Consider the following 20628-nt stretch of genomic DNA (forward strand, 5'->3'; position numbering starts at 1 on the left):
CATTACCAGGAAAGCCAATGACCCTAGAATGAACCCAATAAATGAGGTGCTGACATATTTGAAAAATACTTGATCTTTGGAACCTGATCTATTCCTAGAGTCAAAAGATTCACCGTACCTCACACTAGTCTTTACTTCCTCGATTGGAAAAATGACAGAGGTGAGCTCTAATATATGAGATCGCCGAAGATTTGCCAGACGCTCATAATGACTTCTTAAGTCGATGGTTTTTTTTTCTACCAGGTCACCCAGTTTGCGGTTGTGCCTCTGAATCTTCTCCTTTTTCTCTTGATGCCGCTGTGCTCGAGTATAAAGCTTCTGATTCTTTTCCTTGGTTTTAAGAAGGCCTTCGGAATCTAAAATAAATAAATCACATGCAACAATTATCACTACAAATAGTTCCTGGGCAGTGCAGAACCCACCACACAAGCCTAAGCGTCTTCCTGCAGTTTAACTGAAAGCAAAAGCTCATTCAGGTTAACTAGATAAAGCTAAATGGAAACTGAGAGTTCAGCTTAAGTAGATTTTACACATAAATCAATGTGGACCACCACTAAAAGGACTCTGGGTCTCCATCTGTAGTCATCACTTGCAAGAACCACTCAACAGCTATCAAGTTTAAGCTCAGACCAGGCAGTACCTGACTTATGGTAAGCACTGAAGAATAACCACGTTGGGCAGAAAAGGTATCTAGTGCAAGTCTGAAAAACTTATTGGCCATCTGATTTTCCTGTCCAGCAAGCAGGTATTCTATGCCACATTTGAAGCTCCGCAGAGACAACAAAAGCCCAGCCACACAACCAAGAAAGGAGACAGATGCTCATCCTGTCTGATGTGTGTCTTTTCATGGAGCTCCTTCAGGTTTGGGATTAAGACCTGCTAGAGTGTTAGGTTGTGGCTAAACTTCTCTCTAAAGTGGCAAAAACAAGTTGTAAAATCTCAGACAGACGCCTAGAAACAATGTTGGAGGTCAGACAAGTTCAAAATCAAGCTCATCATTTTCCCACAAAAGCCTCATCTTGATACCTAGGTTCTCTACTTAATGATTACACTTGACGCACCCACTGCCCAAGTCAGTCCCCTGCTGGTCAATTCCATGAGCTGATCACTCCATGACAGTTCCTTAGATCTAGGGCTTTCTTTTCATTCCCACTGTTACAGTCTTATTAACTCTCACCCAAACTCCATCTCCAGCCTGGCTCCACTCCATGCTGTCACTGGCTCAGTCTTCTTCAACCGTAACCAGTGCCTGGCAGGTCTCCACTGCCAAACACAGACTGACCTCCCTGGCCTTGAGGCCACCCCCACACCGGCACATACCCCACTGTTCCCTTCTGCACACCCTTCATTCAAGCCTCATTCAATTACTAGACACTCCAGACCTTTTCCATAAAGTGACACTATTTTTTAATTTGAGAGAGAGAGAGAGAGAGAGAGAGAGAGAGGGAGAGAGAGAGGGAGGGAGAGGGAGAGGGAGAGGGAGAGGGAGAGAGAGAGAGGGAGAGGGAGAGAGGGAGAGAGAGAGAGGGAGAGGGAGAGGGAGAGGGAGAGGGAGAGAGAGAGAGAGAGAGAGAGAGAGAGGGAAAGAGAGAGGGAGAGAGAGAGGGAGAGAGAGAGAGGGAGAGAGAGAGAGAGAGGGAGAGGGAGGGAGGGAGGGAGGGAGGGAGAGAGAGAGAGAGAGGGAGAGGGAGGGAGGGAGGGAGGGAGAGAGAGAAGAGAGAGACCGCAAACAGGGGATATGGGCAAAAGGTGAGAGAGAGAGAGAGAGAGAGAGAGAGAGAGAGAGAGAGAGAGAGAAAGAAAGAAAGAAAGAAAGAAAGAAACAGAGACAGAGAGAGAATCCCAAACAGGCTCCACACTCAGTGCAGAGCCTGACACCGGGCTCAATCCTACAACCCTGGGGTCATGATCTGAGCCAAAATCAAGAGTTGGATGCTCAACCAACTGAGCCACCCAGGCTCTCCAAAGTGGAACTATTTAAATGCACACATGCATGGATACAGAACCAGTCATCATTCCCTTTATGAGGTCTCACTCCTATCCTGTTCAAATCAATGTCTCTCTAGGAATGCTATTAGCTTCTATTCCTCAAATGTCCAAATTTTTCTCATTCATCGAGGCCCCCCTCCATAAATGATCCACAGACCTCTTGCTCTTCAGAGGCCCATGGCACTGTGGGTATGTCACCTATGGCACACGGCTTAGTTCCTTATACCAGATCCAACCAAAGCTTTGCTGTCCTCTGACTAAAATATAAGCATCCAATACGTGTTTGACATGTCCTCTGACTGAGGCCCACTGAACCTAGGTATTTCACTGTAGCCATAAAGTTTCTTGCAGTTTTACTTCTCCTTAGGTGCACATTCTCTTTACCATTCTTGCTCAGTGTGGATGTTCTAATGTTTAAGTCTTTCTGGTTCCATCACACTAATTTTTCAGCACACTCATTCATTTTCATGATCTCTACTGAGTTCTTTGCCAAGTGCTCAACCGAATGTTTGGCCATATGGTGGTCAGACGTTTTAAAAAGTTTAGAACTTAATACCAAGATCCTCCACAGGTGGCAGGAAATCATCAGTCACCTAATCTGCACTAGTGCAGACTCAGCGTTCAAGAGTTTCACTTGTCCTTCTCTCCATGCCATCTCCTCTAAACATAAAAGCACTTCGATGCTCTGTCATCTACTCTTGGTTGTTTGGATAAGGAAGTCTGTAGCACTGATCAACTCAACCTTCATTCAAGGTTCATATATATATATATATATATATATATATATATATATATATATATATGTGTGTGTGTGTGTCTGTATATATATATATGTGTGTATATACATGTGTGTATTTGTGTGTGTATATATATATATATATATATATATATATATATAAAAATATGTAATGTATTATTCTGTATCATGACACATAAAATCAAAAGATTCCAGAGAAATATTCATCAGGCTCTATAGTTTAGAACATATAACCTTTTATGAATATTTGTGATATTTCAACAACAAAGTTAAAAAAAATATACTATCTACTGGGTAGCAAGCTCTTAATCTGTGAACTTGAGACCATGCATAGTTTCTGGAATCCATTAACTTTCTTAAAATTGTTTGCAAAATTTTCTGAGTCTCATCTGTGGTTCCCAACCCTGGTAGGTCAGCAGTACCACCCAGAGCAGGGCTACTCAAGAGTGCGGCCTATGGATCTGGGCCCATCAGTAAACTTCTACCAGCCAGACAAGAGAAGTACAGAAATACAGAGTAAGTTTAGCCTACAGATACTGCCTATCTCACATGGCAATATGCCAGTGCCATGATATCCAAGTGTCCAATCATGCTTCCAGTATTTTATTGTTTTATAAAAGTACTGGTGTCAGTTTATGACAGATTAGACACCACAGAGGAAAAAACTGGTCTTTTACTCCAGACAGTTTGTGAACCACTGACCCAGTCCCCACGCATGAGATTTCAATTTCTCATGCCCAGGGTGGGCCCTAGGGCTCTCTCTCGACCTCACAAGGGTGGCTTCCTCACAAGCCTCACTCCGATGGCTTGCTAGGGAGAGAACCCACTGTTACAGGGCCCACTGCTTTTATTTAATGTTTTCCTTTTTAAAGCCCTTACTCCGACACGTGATGGAAAAATGTGACAGGCACACGTGGAAAAGTAAGACATGATCACAGTTAAAAGCGAAGACAATCTAACCAGAAAGCTTTGTTGCCTGTCAGCCCATGTTGAAGTTCTGAGTGTGATGTGCCACAGGGCTGAAAAGAATGGTAACTGGTATTCCTCTCCTCCCTCTTCACCCTCTCCTTCAACAGAATCCACACCAACCTCCTCATAATCCTTCTCGAGGGCCTCAGAAAACTCTCCTTCCTCCATGCCCTCACCCCTATACCAGTGAACAAAGGCACGCTGCGCCTACACCAGGCCAAACTCGTGGTCCAGGTGAGCCCAGGCCTCCTGTTGCTCAGCGTACGCACAGCTTGCTGTACTGTGGCCACGTCTCCAGCAGGTACCACAGTAGGAGGCAGGCCCACTGCGTTTAGTACCAAATCTCTGTGGCGATTTTGTTTTGGGGAGTTAGGAATCTGTTAAAATCAGCTGATCAAAGTCAAACTCGCTCATTAGGGAAACGCACAAACTCAGTAACTCCAGCAATTTCAGGGGGCTCACAGATGCCTGGTGGCAAACCCCTGGTGTGAGCATCACGGAAGGGTGTGGAAAGAGGATGAACCAATGTTAAGTCACGAGTCTCTACACTGCTCCTGAACCAGAGCCTCTGGAGATGCATGTGGAGCTCAGTGGGTCACCAGCTGTCCACATGCTCAGCACCTCTTCACCAGGCTGCCTGCCATTCTAGCCTAGTAACCCTGTGAAACACCACAGGAGCACCTTAGTAGGACATTTTCAAAGGAAGCTTTTACTCTGTTACATACCACTATAAAATACTTGCTTCTGAACGCAACGAGCAGACAAGAAAGGGATTCATGAGGTATGATGGTGACTCACTCTGAACTTTAAACACTGATTTTCAAAAATACATGTAATGTTTCTAAGGATACAAGATTTCTAAGAGGGCTCTCCTAAATTTTGACAACCATCTATGATAAAGTATGATATATGCAAATATAATGTAAGATTAATACAGATTAAAATGTGTATGAGACTCACTGATGGAGAAAAAGCCAATATTCTGTGCTTCTGGAATGAACTAATAATTATAACTGAGTACCAAGCTTCCTGTTAGCAAAGGCAAATGTAAAATACATATTCCTTAATTTTTTTAACTGAGAGAAGTAGTGTATTCAAAGTAGTTTTATACATACATATACATGTATATATATAACATCTCTTTGAAAAAATATATAAATATATTTATTTATTTAAAATCCTTACAGAAATGTTTTACAAGAGGAGGAAGGCAAGCAGGAAACCTTTCCAGGTTGCTATTGCCATCCCCCCTCCTCCTCTCTTTCTCTCTCTCTCTAGCTTATTAATCCAACAAAATTCCACACTGGCGCTTTATTAGGTCTAGAAGAAGAGGGGCAAATTACTTACTTATCTTCATTTCTTCATTTCCTTTACATATTGTTTGTTTTAGCTGTTCAATCCTCATCTTGCAGGACATTATTTTCCATCTCTTAAAAAAATATATATACAATAAATATCACAAATGTTGGTCTCTTATGATGAATATGATTATCTACCCAGGATCATTATTATTTTGAAGCATATCTTAGAAAACACAATGAAGAAAAGACCAATATAATTATACTTATTATAACTTTTGTAACTAACAATGGTGGATTACAAAACAGAAAAAAATGTCATTCTGTAGGAAATTAAGACAAAGAAATTCACATAGTTTTTTTTAATTTAAATCCAAGTTAGTTAACATATAGTGTAATAATGATTTCAGGAATAGAATTTAGTGATTCATCACTTACATATGACACCCAGTGCTCATCCCAACTGCCCTCCTTAATGCTCATCGCCCATTTAGTAGTCCATGCCCCCCCCCCCCAAGACCCCACCAACAACCCTCAGTTTGTTCTCTGTATTTAAGAGTCTCTTACGGTTTGCCTCCCTCTCTCACATAGTTCTTTTATGTGTTAATGAGGACAGAGAAAAATGGTGAAGGATATTCTCAGGATATTCTCTTAACCTGCTCAGTCCAATATATAGCTAGTGATCCCATGTGGCTATTTAAAAGTAATTTGGAATTACATAAAATAAAATTCAGTTCCTACTCAACACCACCCACATGTCAAATGTTCAACACCACGTGTGGCTACCATATTGGTGAGTATAGATACAGACAGACCACAGAAGATTCCACTACTATACTGCTTGAAACTCTTTATGCTATTCCCTGAGGAGACCATTAACATCACTGTATTATCTCACTAATACAATAAGCAACTATTACTTGCAAAATAATAAAAAACTCAATAAAAACAGAAGTTTTTTTCCCCTAAGGTAAATAAAAGATCTGTAAAAATGCAACCTGGCAGTCAGTTAAAAAAAATATGATTATCTGTTCTGTAAACGTGGATAATTCAAAGCTTAAAACAGCATTCAAATGTTTATGGTGTTTAACACTGGTCTTAATCCTGATGGTATAAGACGTAGAGCAGACTGCAGAGACAGTCCAGCTGGCGAAGTGCTAACCTCTCTGCTGGACAGACATTTGAAAACAGATTCATGGGGACTGATGGATGGATTGAGAGATGAAATAGCAATGAGATGTCTTCACTTTTATAGGGTATTAGTCTTTAAGAACCAGTACTGAAGTTTTTGATAGAAAACTAGAAAACAGTACAGGGAATTTAGAAACATGGAAATGGAAGGATTCTTTATAAATAGCCTTTAACGATCTTTTTCTATATGACGTACTTTGTTTCTATAACAGAGCATAAGAATTCACTTATATCACATATATTCTTCAAGTATTATTGAAAAATTATGAGTGGTGCTTATTGTGAAAAAAAGTAAACATCACAGAAGAGAAAAAATAAAATGATCGTTAGCTTGACTCCTTCCCATTCTTCAAGGGTAATCTCAAAGTTTAATACGTATCTTTTCAGATTTTTTTTTTACAGTATATTTGTATTTAAAACACATACACAGATGGAATCATACTTTACTCTAGCCTTTTTGTTTGCTCTTTCATTAAAGAATTTATCCTGGACATCATTCCGTATCAACACATATGGATTGATCACATTCTTTTTTAACAACTACATGGTATCCATTATTTATCTTATCCTGTCTGGTGAGCATTTAAGTTATTTATGGATTACTACCCATGCAGTAGTCAATCAGCTTCTCTATCCATTAATCCCTGTATTCACGCATTTGTTTTAGGAGGAAGATTGCTAAATACCACATGTGTAATAAAAAACAAAAAACAAAAACAAAACCCAAACCACCAACTTATCCTCCAAACAAATATGTCAATGTATATATTCTCACCAACACTGAATAAAAGTGTTATTAATCAAACTCCCTATTTTCATACGTTGTACTCATTTTGTCCCGGTTTATGTTCATTTTGCTCAGGGTCTCCAACACACAGAACTTTTAAACTTTTATGTAGTCTAAGTGTTTTCCTTTATGGCTTATAAAGGCCTGCTTATCTGCAGAGTACATAAATACTCTCCCATATTTTCTTTTAATATTTTTAGGAGTTTACTTTTCACATTTAATCAGCAATCCATGTAGGGAGTGTATATTTACAATGAGTAAGTTTTTTTTCAAAAAGGACAGTTTATGGTTCTTGTATTCCTATGTCAATACCAGACTTGATACTTATCCTTTATAATGGCTCTAAAATTAACTGCCAATATTCGGTGTTTGGTATCTAGATAAAATATGTGAGGGCCCACACTACAAATATATTCAAATAGAAGACTGCCAAAAAATGATCAAAATACATTTAAATTCAAAAAGAATTTTTAAGCACTACCAACTTAAAAGCATGTAACCTCACATAGAAAGAGTATTCTTTAAATACTTCTTACAGCTTACCAACTGATCTGTTATCCATTTTCCTTCCATAGCTTTTAACACCCTGTACAGAGAAAAGACAATAATAAATTTTGTAAAGTTCTAAAATGTAAAATCGATGTGTTTTTAAAGTAACTTCTTCAAAATGGCTGGAAATACCAAAGCGGAACTTGGGCATTTAAAAATGTTTTCCAAATTCCCCATTCTCTAATTTTTTTTGTCACCTCCTTCTTTCTGTGCTTTAAAAAAAAAATTTTTTTTTAAGTTTATTTTGAGAGAGACAGAGAGAGTACAACTGGGGGAGGGGCAGAGAAAGAGGGAGAATCTCAAGCAGGCTCCAAGCTGTTAGCGCAGAGCCCATGTGGGGCTTGAACTCATGAAACTGTAAGATCATGACTGGAGCTGAAATCAAGAGTTCGGACGCTTAACTGACTGAGCCACCCAGGTGCCTCACTTTTTACACTTTTAATACTGCCCAGAACGTTTCTGTAAACATTCATAGTAAATTTCCATAACAACCAGAGACTCTGTCCTCAGTCATAATCAATCATTTCCATCAGTCATAATTATTAATAACAGTTGCAAGAGTATTCATGATATAAAATGTGGATGTTCAGTTTCTAAAGAAACGGCACAACATGACATCTGTACAAATCTGTTCTGTGGGGTGAAAGGTTCTATGGAAGAAACAGAAGTTCCTGTGATTAAGTTAGAGAAATGACTTAAATAAATCTAAGCAGGCTTCTGTCAGGTGGGGAGTCTCAGAAGATTTTATCTGCTTACAAATGTGTTCATCAGACCTGGGGTGCATCTGGAGGAAAGCGACTGGGTCAGTTTGGGACAGAAGATTCTACAAGACGATTCTCAAATCCAGAGAGTAGGAGATTCATCAGGGGTGCATGTTAATAACTCAGATTCCAGCGCCTTCCCCCACTCCACACCCAGTGAGTCAGAGTATCTGAGGATAGGATTCCAAGAATCTGCATTTTTAAGGTAGGAACATTAGCTAATGCATGTAGATGATATGCAGACCACAATTTGCAAAAACGCTGATCCTGAAGAAGAAAGATAAATGGAAGGGGTGATGCCCTATAGGACACTTATTTGCCTACTGTTCTGGACCCATTTGCCCCACATCAATTATTAGGGCCAGGGATTTGATTCATCCGTCTAGTCACTGAGTGCCTACTGTGTACCAGGCACTGGGTCTGATCCCAATATTTTCTAGGAACTTGATAATCTCTCCTATTTTGCTTCTTCCATTTGCACTGCTCTTCCATACTTTGAAATTGTATCCTTACTTCAGCAAGTTAGCAATCCATATATCTGCATACCACAGCACTGAATTAAACCACAGGGTGACAAGAGAACCTCCACACATGGAAAAACAAAAGGGAAACTCACTCTTTTTGAAATTCTTCTTGCTTGCTCTTAAGTTGGTTTAACCTTTCTTTCTTGTCTATAAACCTGTAAGAAAAAAATGTATTGTCTTATTTAAATGTTCATTCTTTAAATTTTTATTTTATTTTTATTTTTTATTTTAGAGACAGAGAGCTCACACACAGGGGAGGGAGGAGAGAGAGAGACGGAGAGAGAGAGAGACAGAGAGACAGAGAGACAGAGAGGGAGAGAGGGAGAGAGGGAGAGAGGGAGAGAGGGAGAGAGAGAGGGAGAGAGGGAGAGAGGGAGGGAGAGAGAGAGAGAGAGAATCCAGAGTAGGCTCCAAGCTCAGTGCAGAGATGGACACAGGGCTCGGTCTCATGACCCTGGGGATCATGACCTGAGCTGAAATCAAGAGTTGGATATTCAACCAAGTGAGCCACCAAGGCACCCCTTAAATATTCATTCTTTTCAGTTCAGTGAGATTTTGCAAACCCCTGAGAGCCAATCATTTCTGCAGAGTCATTTGGAGATGTCACAGTCCTGAAAGTAAGTACACATCTTCTCAGTCGGGTGCACACACAGCTGCTTATGCCATTTGCTCATTTCCAAACTAAGTTCAAATTCTCAGCTTTAAAATTCTTTCATGGGAAGGGCACCTGAGTGGCTCAGTCAGTTAAGCATCCAACTTGGGCTCAGGTCATGATTTCGAGGTTCTTGAGTTCGAGCCCCATATTGGGCTTGGGATTCTCTCTCTCTCTGCCCCTCTCCCACTTGTGCATGCAAAATAAGTAAGTCAACCTTAAAAATAAAGATAAATAGGGGTGCCTGGGTGGCTCAGTTGGTTAAGCGTCTGACTTTGGCTCAGGTCATGATCTCATGGTTGGTGGGTTCGAGCCCTGCATCGGGCTCTGTGCTGACAGCTTCAGATTCTATGTCTCCCTCTGCTCCTCGCCCACTTGTGCTCTGTCTCTCAAAAGATAAATGTTAAAAAAAATTTTTTTTTAATAAAGATAAATAAAATTCTTTCATGGGTTTAGGGGTGCCTGGCTGGCTCAGTCAGTAAAATTCTTTCACGGGTTTATAAAATATGTCTAGAAGCCCCACCCCAAAGGTTAAATTATCTTCTAAAACAGGCACATCAGAGCACTACAGTGAACGTGAATTCAAGGAAACTAAGGCTTCTAATATAAACATGATTTTAATTATTTAGCTTAATTCAATCCTGCTCTCACCTATAAATTGGTTCCTTATAATTTTTAAAGTATAACATTTTTTCCTTACTAATTTTATTGCCAGTCATTATGAGCTAACAAGTTACTTAGAACAAGTTATCAAAAGGAAGGGATATCACACGCAGTTCATTTTCTCTGTCAGTCTTCCACCCTTATCCTTATCATTTTCTTCCTGCTCCCTTATTTGGAGTTTAGTTTGCTCCCCCTCTTTTTTCTTTTCTTTTCTTTGCAGTTTAAGGTAGAAACTTAGATCAATTTACATCAATTTTAAGCCTCTCTTTTTAATATGACCATATAAAGTCATATTTAGTTAAACCCCCAAAGTTAAAGTATTTTTTAAAGTTTTTAAATTTACTTATTTTGAGAGGGGGAGGGAGGGAGAGGAAGAGAGGGGGAGGGGGAGGGGGAGAAAATGAATCCCAAGCAGGCTCTGCACTGTCAGCACGGAGCCCAGTGTGGGTCTCGAACTCATGAACCATGATATCATGCATGACCTGAGCTGAAACCAAGAGTTGGATGCTTAACCAACTGAATCACCCAGGCACCCTAACCCCCAAATTATTGATAGGGTATATTTTCATCATCATCTAGTTTGGAATTGCTAATTTTCCATAAATTCCCTCCTTGACCTGTAAGTTATTTAGAAGTATATTGCTTAATTTCCAGATATGTGAGCTTTTCTAGGTAACTTATTCTTGTTTTCTGTTATTTTGATGTGGTCACAGAATATACTCTATAAGATTTCAATCTTTTGATTTGAGAGGGTCTTATGGCCTTGTATCTGGTATGCCCTGGTGAAAAGTTCCCTGTGCACCAGAAAGAATATGTATCTATAGCTGTTGGATACAGTGTTCTATAAAGGTCAACCAGCTGAAGGTGACTAACAGTGTCATTCAGATCTTCTAGATCTGTGCTATTCACTAAGGTAGTCACCAGTCACATGTGCTACAGAATACCTAAAATGTGCCTTGCTGCATTATAAGGATCTGGGTTAAAAAAAAAAAAAATCATAGGACTAACATCACACACCGATTTTTAAACAAGTTGACAGTGGCTATTCTCAAAGAAAAAAAAAAAACAATGATAATGCTATATGCTATAGTAAGTAACATAGTATGGAGTCCAAGATTAGGCTTTTGGCTGTCTCCCAAATTCCTAGCCTAAATGAAAACAACAGAATAGTAACAGCCCCAGAAATCTCTTTCCTTAAAATCATCCAGGTTAAAAGGAGTCTGAAATATCATTTCTACTTCAAAATGGAAGGGATTGATACACAATGGATAAAGACAATGTGGTAAATATACGTGATGAAGTATTATTCCCCTGTAAAAAAAGAGTAAGACCTTGCCTTTGGGGACAACATGGATAGACCTAGAGGGAATTATGCTAAGTGAAATAAGTCAGACACAGAAAGACAAATACCGTATGATTTCACTTATATGGAGAATCTAGAAAACAAAACAGACAAGAAAATACTTAAATACTGATTACTAACTGGTGGTTGCCAGAGGGGAGGTGGGTCGGGGTGGAGGGGCAAAATAAAGGGGATTAAGAGGGACAAACTTCCCATTATGAAATAAATAAGTCATGGAGATGAAAAGTACATAGTCAATAATGTAATAACATTGTATGGTGTGACAGATGGTGACTACACTTACAGCGATGAGCACTGAGTAATAAATAGAAGTGTCAAATCAGTATGTTGTACACCTGAGACTAATATAACATTGCATGTTAATTATACTTCAATTTTAAAAAGAGAAAAAAGTAGAAGGGATAAAAAATTCTAATTATGACCCTACCATTTAATAGTCACTGAAAATGTAAAATATATGTTAAGAAAGCAAATCAAGTAATTTTATACATTTGTATGACTAAATTAAAATAAAAAAAAATTCAGTTCTTCAGTTGTACTAACCATATTTCAATAGCCACATACAGCTGCTGGCTAGCCTACTTGACGGGAAAGATACAAAACATCATCACAGAAAGTTGTACCAACAGCACTGCAATGGCGAGTAAGGTAGTAGTTACTACTAGACTTGAAACAGTACTAGAACACTCCAAAACCAGTATGGAATCTAGACAAACCCATAGATTGACCAGTTAATTTATCAGGCATTTAGTCTGTGTCTGCAACTTACAGCAAAGCATCTTCCAGAATATTAAGAAATCTAATTACATAGATCACTGTGTATTCTTGGACACATTATTGACATATGCTTCCATTTCCATGTATCAAAAATGAGAAACTAATGGTATTTACTTCTACCTCACTGAGGCTACGTGGTGATTCATGTCCTAATAACCTGAAGATGACAAATTTACAAGACTCATCAGACCAGGCAAACAAATGACTGACATGGAGGATGAAATCTTGCTTTTAGAGACTATAAAAGTTCTTCTTTCAGATCTGTTGTAAAAATGCCACTTGGCACTAAAACAAATTGGGAAGACAAACAACCGTGCCCAGCCTTATACTGAGCTGGTTCTCTTGGGCTTTGTTAAAAACAAACTTAAAATGTAAATATGCAGTTGCCAGCAGGAATAATAAACAAAAGATAACAATTCCTACTGTATCAAACACTTCTGAGTCATGTTATTCTTCAGGAAGGAAATTAAAAATAGGTGGTGTTAACAAAGCTAAACAGTGGAGTGGATGAGATCAAGGAATGTGGCCAGGTCAGCATTTCAACTGCTCATCTGCACACTCATCCGTTCTCTGCATTCTCCATCACACCACTGATGGAAAGATAAAAAAAAAATCCACTCCACAATTTTGTGCTCTCTCAATCTGGTTTCCAAGAGGTAGAAAGATTCATACAATCATCACACTCAACTAGATTTAAGGATACAGGTTTTACCAAAGAAGGGGGGAAGAAGGAAATGTTTTATGTACTGCCTTTCAAGGAGGGCTGATCACGTAAAATATCTGGTCTTTTTCCAGGTCAGAACATACACACTAATTTCAATCTTTAACAAACACACAGAATCTCACTGAATGGACATCCTATAGTTTATTTATATGAACTCCTACTGATGAACATGGGCATCATTTCTGAATTTTCACTCTTTATCAGTAATGTTATAAGTGAATATCCTAGTGCACAAACCTTTAAAAGCTTTTATTTCTCAGAAATTCCTATAAATAAAATAAACTGCTGGGTCAAATACTTACATGCTAAATTCTGGCAGTTGGCTTTAAATTTCCTCGCCATCATTTCATATAATTTACAACCCCACCAACAGGGAGTAACAGAACCTGTTTTATCTCACTCTCTCCAAAGACTGCACATTTCTTTTTAGTCTTTACTAAATTAATCGGCCTCCTACCCCTTCCCCCAAAGATAGTTCATAATTCATGTATTTGTCTTTCTTTATTTCACTATTAGAAATGTTGGAATGTCTTTTCCTTATTGACTACTTACTTCTCTTTTATTGTTCCCCTATGTCTTTTGTTCATTTTTCTAATAGCTTTTTTAAGGGCTATTAGGGAAATTAGCCATTTTTCTTTCCAACATCATGACATTATTTTTTCTCAATATGCTTTCTGCCTACTTATGTTTCTGCTTTAGAGAACTTTCCCAACTTTTACACAGATACATTTAGCAATTATTTTGATGTCGAATGACTCTAGTTTTGTGTTGTTTTCTGAAAGGAGTCTGCCAGTGAACCTGTACCAAGCACCAGGGCTTTTACAACACTATTTGTTATATTTTCTCTCCCAATTTAAAAATACCTTGTATATTATTTACCAAATTCCTCCAAAACTTGAGTTGTTTTTTTCCCTAAAAAAACACTTCCTTAAATGGACTTTGTCTCCTAAATTCTTCCATACTTTTGCAACTATGATCTTTTTCCCCCATTAACAAAGTACTCCCTTAAACTGACTTTCAAACAGTCCCCCTGCAACAGAGAGTGATGAGAATTAGGAGCCCGTGGTCACACAGCACCCGGGTGGTACCAGAGTGGGCACATGGCCCAGTTTGGGGCATTACGCCTGTCTGGGCTAACCTGGGGATGGGTTAGAGCCGGCCCTGCGAAGGGAAGGAAGGCATTAAAAGCAAAGGAAATGTTGCTGATTCACAAGGCAAAGAGCTACTTTATCCGCACCAACGCATCTCAACACAGCAGGTAGGATAACAGGGTTAGGAGTGTGCTGCTGCTGAGGCATCAGTCAAGAGTGTGAGCCCCGTCACTCCACGCTGTTCCAGGGCCACAGACCATCATGGGCGACTGAGTGGATCTATTCACAGGCTGGACTATTCACACAAACCTGCTTCATACCACAAGAAAACAGCACGAGGGCGTGTACTCTATCAGGGATCCATATTATTAATTCTGTTAATTCTAGGTGATAACATCCTCATAACACCCATAACTTAGAGTACTTACTATGTCCTAAGCATATCCTTTCCTAAAATAACTCTAATCCCTCCATCTGCCTGCCCAGTGCTTACCCTCATCCTAGAGATCTTTGTGCCTAAGAATATGGCAACAGAAAAGTCTGAGAAATACTAATGAATTTTGAGAAAGGCAAATAATAATAACCTTTCAAATATGGAGTTGAGAGACTTAAAAAATATTAAACCCTTTGAACCAGCTATTGCAGTTCAAAGAAATAGATTAGAGATGAGATGAATATTTATGTTTGAAGGCACCAATCACAAAATCAGTCATAACAGCAAAAATTGAACACAATGTTAATGTTCAATAGGAGAATGATTTATTAAATGATACTATACTGCCATGCAGGACATTGTAACATTTTTGAGGACAAGACATGAGCATGTGTTTTAGGAGATGTTGGGGGGGGGGGTGGAGGCACAACACACTATGTACACATGGTATGATTCCAAATGAAAAAATGTATTAAGCACACGCACACACACACACACACACACACACACACACGGCTGGAAGGAGATACAACAAATTATTAACAGAGATGTGGGAATACAGATAAAGTGTTTCTTTCTTTAGGTATTTCTGTACTTTATAAGTTTTCTACAATAATCACATGTACGTCTATAATCAGAAAAAAAAGATGCTAATCAAAATTTCTCATGCTCCTTCTTAGAGGATCACATACACCATAAAAATATATACATAAACCCCTAAAAGTACCTAAATTCTTAGGTCTCCTGAGACAGATTATAGTCCTTGGGTTCCTTAAATCTAAAAGGGGAAATGAGCATGAATAGCTTTTAGGTCACTGGTGGGGAAGACTCCCCATCTCTGATTTGGACATTAGGTTTGTTACAAGAATTAATAATTTCTGGCTCTAGAAATAAGGCAGTGAGGCTTCCCAGGCAAAAGTGAGAGAGTACAGCCTGTGCCTGGGAAAGAGAACACAGCAATCTCCCTTATACAAGTAGAGATGGTTGAAGAGCTAAATACTTCTTCAATTAAAATACTAACCAGTAAGAATTACTAGTCACCAAATTTTTTTCCTTAAATTCTTTAGGCATACAAGGGTACGATGTTTACTGACAAATGTAATATGAAAAAAACAAAACAAAACAAAACAAAACAAGATGTGGTCCAGATCAGGATGGTTCTTTTGTTAGAATATGAGAAAATACAGTAAAAATATACTCCGCTAGTGGGAATGAAGGCTAAGTCATTAAAAGAAAATAGAAACGAAACCACTGTTTAGTTTCCTCACTTGTAAAATGGGAATAAAGCTTACCCTACTTGGTTGCAAGGATTAAATAAGATAAATGCGAACATAAGGTAGAACTTATTAGCGTGTAATACATGTTAGTTTCCCTTTTCTTCACTGCAATGAGTGATTTTGTACTTAATCTTACTAATGTATTAAAATAAACTACATATATAAAAATATAGTTCAGATCTGGAAGTGAGTTTAAGAATTAGCATAGCCCAGGAGTAAGATACAAATACTCTGAATTGCCTCATGTTGAAAATAGGTTAATAACTCATGGGTCTGCGGTAGGGAACAAACGAGATTATGTGAAAGGCTTTTATAAATTCTAAAAGGCATAACGAAAGAGCAGCCATTGACACTGACAGAAAACAGAAGCTGTATTTTTCTCAGCAGACCCACAGACGTTGGCACAAATACAATTAATAAGCTGCATGGGATGGGAGTTGAGACCCTTTCTGAAGGACATAAACAGCAGTAAGGTTGATAAACTCTTATCTAAAGATGGAGTGTTTAGCCACCCGTAGAGCTTTTGTTCTGCTAAGAAGGTATACAAACGTGGGTGCAGAAATGAATTCTCAAGACAGTAGATTCTTTTTTTTTTTTAAGTTTATTTATTTATTTAGAGGGAGAGAGCGTGCATGCACGTGTGAGTGAGGGAGGAGCAGAGAGAGAGGAGAAAGAGAATCCCAAGCAGGCTCCATGCTGCCAGCGCAGAGCCCAACATGGGTTTCAATTTCACAACCATGAGATCATGACCTGAGAGAAACCAAGAGTCGGACACTTAACTGACTGAGCCACCCAGGTGCCCCCTTCAAGACAGATTTTTTTTTAATGTTTATTTATTTTTGAGAGAACACAAGTAGGGGAGGGGCAGAGAGAGAGGGACAGAGGATCCGAAGCAGGCTTTGCACTGACAAGAGAGAGCCCAATGCAGGGTTCAAACTCACAAACCGTGAGATCATGACCTGAGCTGAAGTCGGATGCTCAACCAACTGAGCCACCCAGGCGCCCCAAGACAGTACATTCTTATAGGCTACAATGATTGACAACCAAAAAGATCCTGGAGAGAGAACAGAAATATCTAAAGAATAATTTTTTTGATGTTGGGTGTGTCTTCCCCTTGAAATTTTCAGTAACATCTAGGATTTTCTGCTCATCTTTTATCCCACCACTCTTTTTAGCACCCCTATTTGTTTCCTGGTAAAAGCACAACATATATTCTTAAAACTCATCAGTGACCATAATGCCACATCATTCCTGAAAACCTACTTATAAAAGCAATAGCCATATGCTTATAAATGTCTTTTTTGATCCAAGTTAAGATAACTGGTTCCTAAACCTACAGGCAGATTTTCTGGAGTGCTATGTTGTCTGTTGTACTCAGATTATGTTTCCCGTCCCATTCCTACACCTATCATAACCTGGTAACCAATTTCTTTCCAGTCTTGAGTGGAAAGATTACTTAACTTGTCAGTTATCTATTGGGTAACAGTATTATGTTTGCTGTCAAATTATGTACACCAGAAAATTATGTTCCCATAAAAAGCCCCATAATTTAAAAATGTTCACCAGTACAAGATCCAAAGAAGATTGTGTTGAGAGTACTGCTTAATATCATTCCTCTTCATCTCTTAAAGAAGCACACAAGCTGGGTGCCACGCCTGGGTGGCTCAGTTGGTGAAGCATCTGACTCTTGATTTCGGCTCAGGTCATGATCTCACGGTTTGTGGGACTGAACTCTGTGTCAAGATCTGTGCTGACAGTATGGAGCCTGCTCGGATATTCATTCTCTCTCTCTCTCTCTCTCTCTCTCTCTCTCTCTCTCTCTCTCTCTTTCTGTTCCTCCCTCCCTCACTCACTCTCTCTTTCAGAATAAATAAACTTAAAACAAACAAACAAAAAAAAGGAGCGCACAAGCTAAAAGGCAGATGAAAATCAGAGAAAAAAGTGGATATTGTTTTAGGAATGGGACCAAGGTGGGGGGTGAGGAAAGGATAGCATTGGTGAGGATACCAAGATTTTAAGTCTTCCCACTGAACATTAACAGAAAAAGAATCATTCAGATATTTTTCAATCAATCTACCCGCCAAACTCATTTAGTCCACAGAGTTATACAAAGACACATGTTCCCTTCTTAGGAGTCAAAGGAACTAATTGTGGTGAGGTAGATTGTTCATTAATATCTAATTTTCTTTGAACTGCACAATTAAAACCTTTACAATTAGCTAGTCTATTAACAAAAACTGAAAAAACACATTTACAAGAATTTTGATATGCATTGTAATGTTCAAGATCTACGTACGCACAGCTAATTTGGCTAATTTGCTGAAAAGAAATCAGAGGTTAAACAAGTGTTTTTAAACTGTGCTGTAAGTGTCCATATTTTATTTCCAAGTGTTTTCCCACAGTTAGTGAGGGGCTTTTCATAAAGTAAAGGGGAAAAAAGTCTGAAGGCAAAGAAGACAAAAATGTTTTATAATACTGAAGACAGTGAAATATCTCACAATCAAGCTATGACCTGCACAATTGAAGGCTTGTTAGTAGTAAGTGTAAATCCTTGAGAGCAAGAGACCTTTCTCCTCTGTAACTTGCCAGGATATTTTATGGAGATAGCTGTATCCATTGAGAGCTCATTAAGAATGATTTGACTATTAGGACAGTGGTCCTGGGTCTTAAAAGATTCTTACATCGTACTAGATACAGGGCACTGTCCTGGGAACAAAGGAAAACAAAACAAAACAAAACAGTCCACTTGTTAAGGACCGCACAGTTGGGAAAAGGGAGAGATGGTGGGAGAAGCGAAGCTAGCTAGGCAGACCACTGCGGCAGTCCTGTTATCACTGAGCCCTAAAATGCCGTTTTTTATTTAAAAAAAAAAATGCCTTTTTTAAAATCTCTAAATTTTGAATGGTTCTGGTATTTCTGCTTAGTCAGAAAAAGAAACCCACTATTACACACTCCTCTTCTGAAAATTCACTTTATTTTCAGATTTAGCAAGAAATTTCTACCTCCATTTTTAAAGTGGTATTACCTTTACCATTCTCTCAACAGTATGCCTACTATGTACTGCCCACTGCTGCTGCACAAAGCACTGGTGATCCGACTGAACAAAACCAGAATTCATGCCTTCATGGAACTACATTCTGGATGGAGATATCTTCCTCAAATAAACAACATTTTGTATCATGCTCAGCACCATGAAAGAACTGCATATTGCAACAGAAAAGAATGGGGAGAGACGGAAGTGCAAAATTACCTTAGTAAAGGACAGGGAAGGCCTTGCTGAGGAAGTGACGTTTTTAAGTAGGGACATGAAAGACAAAGTGGCAATCAAGAGGAAAAGTGTTCAGGCACAAGGAGCATTAAGGGAAAAGGCCCAGTGGTGGAAAAAGTTTCATGTGTTTGAGGATTTGAGAGAAGGTCCCTGACTATGGAGAAGTATGAAGGAGCACGGCAGAAGTTTCTTTCCTGAGTGCTTAATATATGCTAGACATCACACTAAGTACTTTAATGCATGCCCTTACATGATCACTACCAAACCTATGAAGTTAGGGTCCCCTCCCCCTTTTCAAAATGAAATAAACAAGCATAGGAGATATTAAGAAACTTGTTCAAAATCACACAGCAAGTGGTAGAGTGTGGATTCGATTCAATGCAGCATGAATCCAAAGCCCACACTTTAACTCAAACTTACAGCCAAAGTTAGAAGATAAACAGTAGACAAATCAAGTGGAGCTTCAAATGCCACATTAAGGAGCTGAAATTTTATTTTAAATGCAGTGGAAAGCCACTGAGAAGTTTAAACAAAACTGTGACATTATCTGATTTACATTTCTACTGTGGCTGTTGTGTGGAGGAGTTGTATGTGTAAATGAAAGGAAACCAATAAGCAGTTGGGAGAGAAATGATGGCTGTCTGGACTAGAAGTAAACCAATTCAGGATCTATTTTGGAGCAGATAAAATAGCCTTGCCAATGATTTGGATACATGGAATAAGAAAAAAGGGAAAGTCTCAACTCCTAAGCTTCTGGATTTAGTAACAAATGGATCATGATGGGTAATCATGAAATGGTTTAGGATCAGACTAAGTTTAGGAAAAAGGGATAGTCATTCAATCATTCGACAAATCTTTATTAAGCTTCTATTATGTGAAGCAGACTACAAAACTGGTAAAGTTTCATCTTCACAGAGCTTCCATCACTGGGGTGGGGGTGGGGGGAAGGCAGGTAGACAAATTAATATATAAACCATTAAGATACTGCTAAGTGCTAAAGAAAACAACAAAGCGGGTTAAGTGGAAAAAGAGGTTACTATTTTAATTAAATGGTTAGAGTTTCTCCAATGTATGAGCAGAGCCCTAAAGGATACAAAGGAAGCAGGCTGAAGATTTCTTGGAGAAAAGAGTTCCTGGCAGTTTGAGTAAGACTGCAATGGCTCCGAGACAGGAGTGTTCTTGGTATGTTTGAGGACTGGCAACGTCAGGGTGGTATAGCAGATGAGGTTAAGTGAAAAATAGGAGATCAGAGAAGAAGAGACAGCATGGAACTTTTGTTAAGGACTTTGCCTTTTTTTTTTTTTTTAATACTTTGGGTAAAACAGGAAACCCTTCCAAGATTGAAGATTTGAAGAATGGAAGAGAAATGTTACTCCAGCTGCAATATGTAGGAAATTACACTATAAGGGAGCAAGGGTGGAAAGCAGAAACTCAAGAGTCAATAATCCTCTGGCAGATCAGACCAGGAGCTAGTGAAAGGGTCAGTTTTAGACAGGTTTTTAAGAACAAATAGGATTTGTTGATGGGATTAGATATGGTGGCTTTGAGAGAAGTC

General features: G+C 38.9%; 1 protein-coding gene across 1 annotated transcript in view; it reads right to left on the reverse strand.

Moving 5' to 3' along the window:
* Positions 1-20628, reverse strand: part of ATG14 (autophagy related 14) — a 39421-nt gene that overhangs the window by 17087 nt on the left and 1706 nt on the right. Inside the window, exons 2-5 of the mRNA XM_042989768.1 lie at positions 8918-8980; positions 7535-7577; positions 5063-5144; positions 119-356 (exon numbers count right to left, since the gene is read on the reverse strand). Coding sequence (XP_042845702.1) covers positions 119-356; positions 5063-5144; positions 7535-7577; positions 8918-8980 — 426 coding nt within the window. The remainder of the gene's footprint in view (positions 1-118; positions 357-5062; positions 5145-7534; positions 7578-8917; positions 8981-20628) is intronic.

This window comes from Panthera tigris, chromosome B3 (assembly GCF_018350195.1).
Source record: "Panthera tigris isolate Pti1 chromosome B3, P.tigris_Pti1_mat1.1, whole genome shotgun sequence".
In the NCBI taxonomy this organism is placed as follows: domain Eukaryota; kingdom Metazoa; phylum Chordata; class Mammalia; order Carnivora; family Felidae; genus Panthera; species Panthera tigris.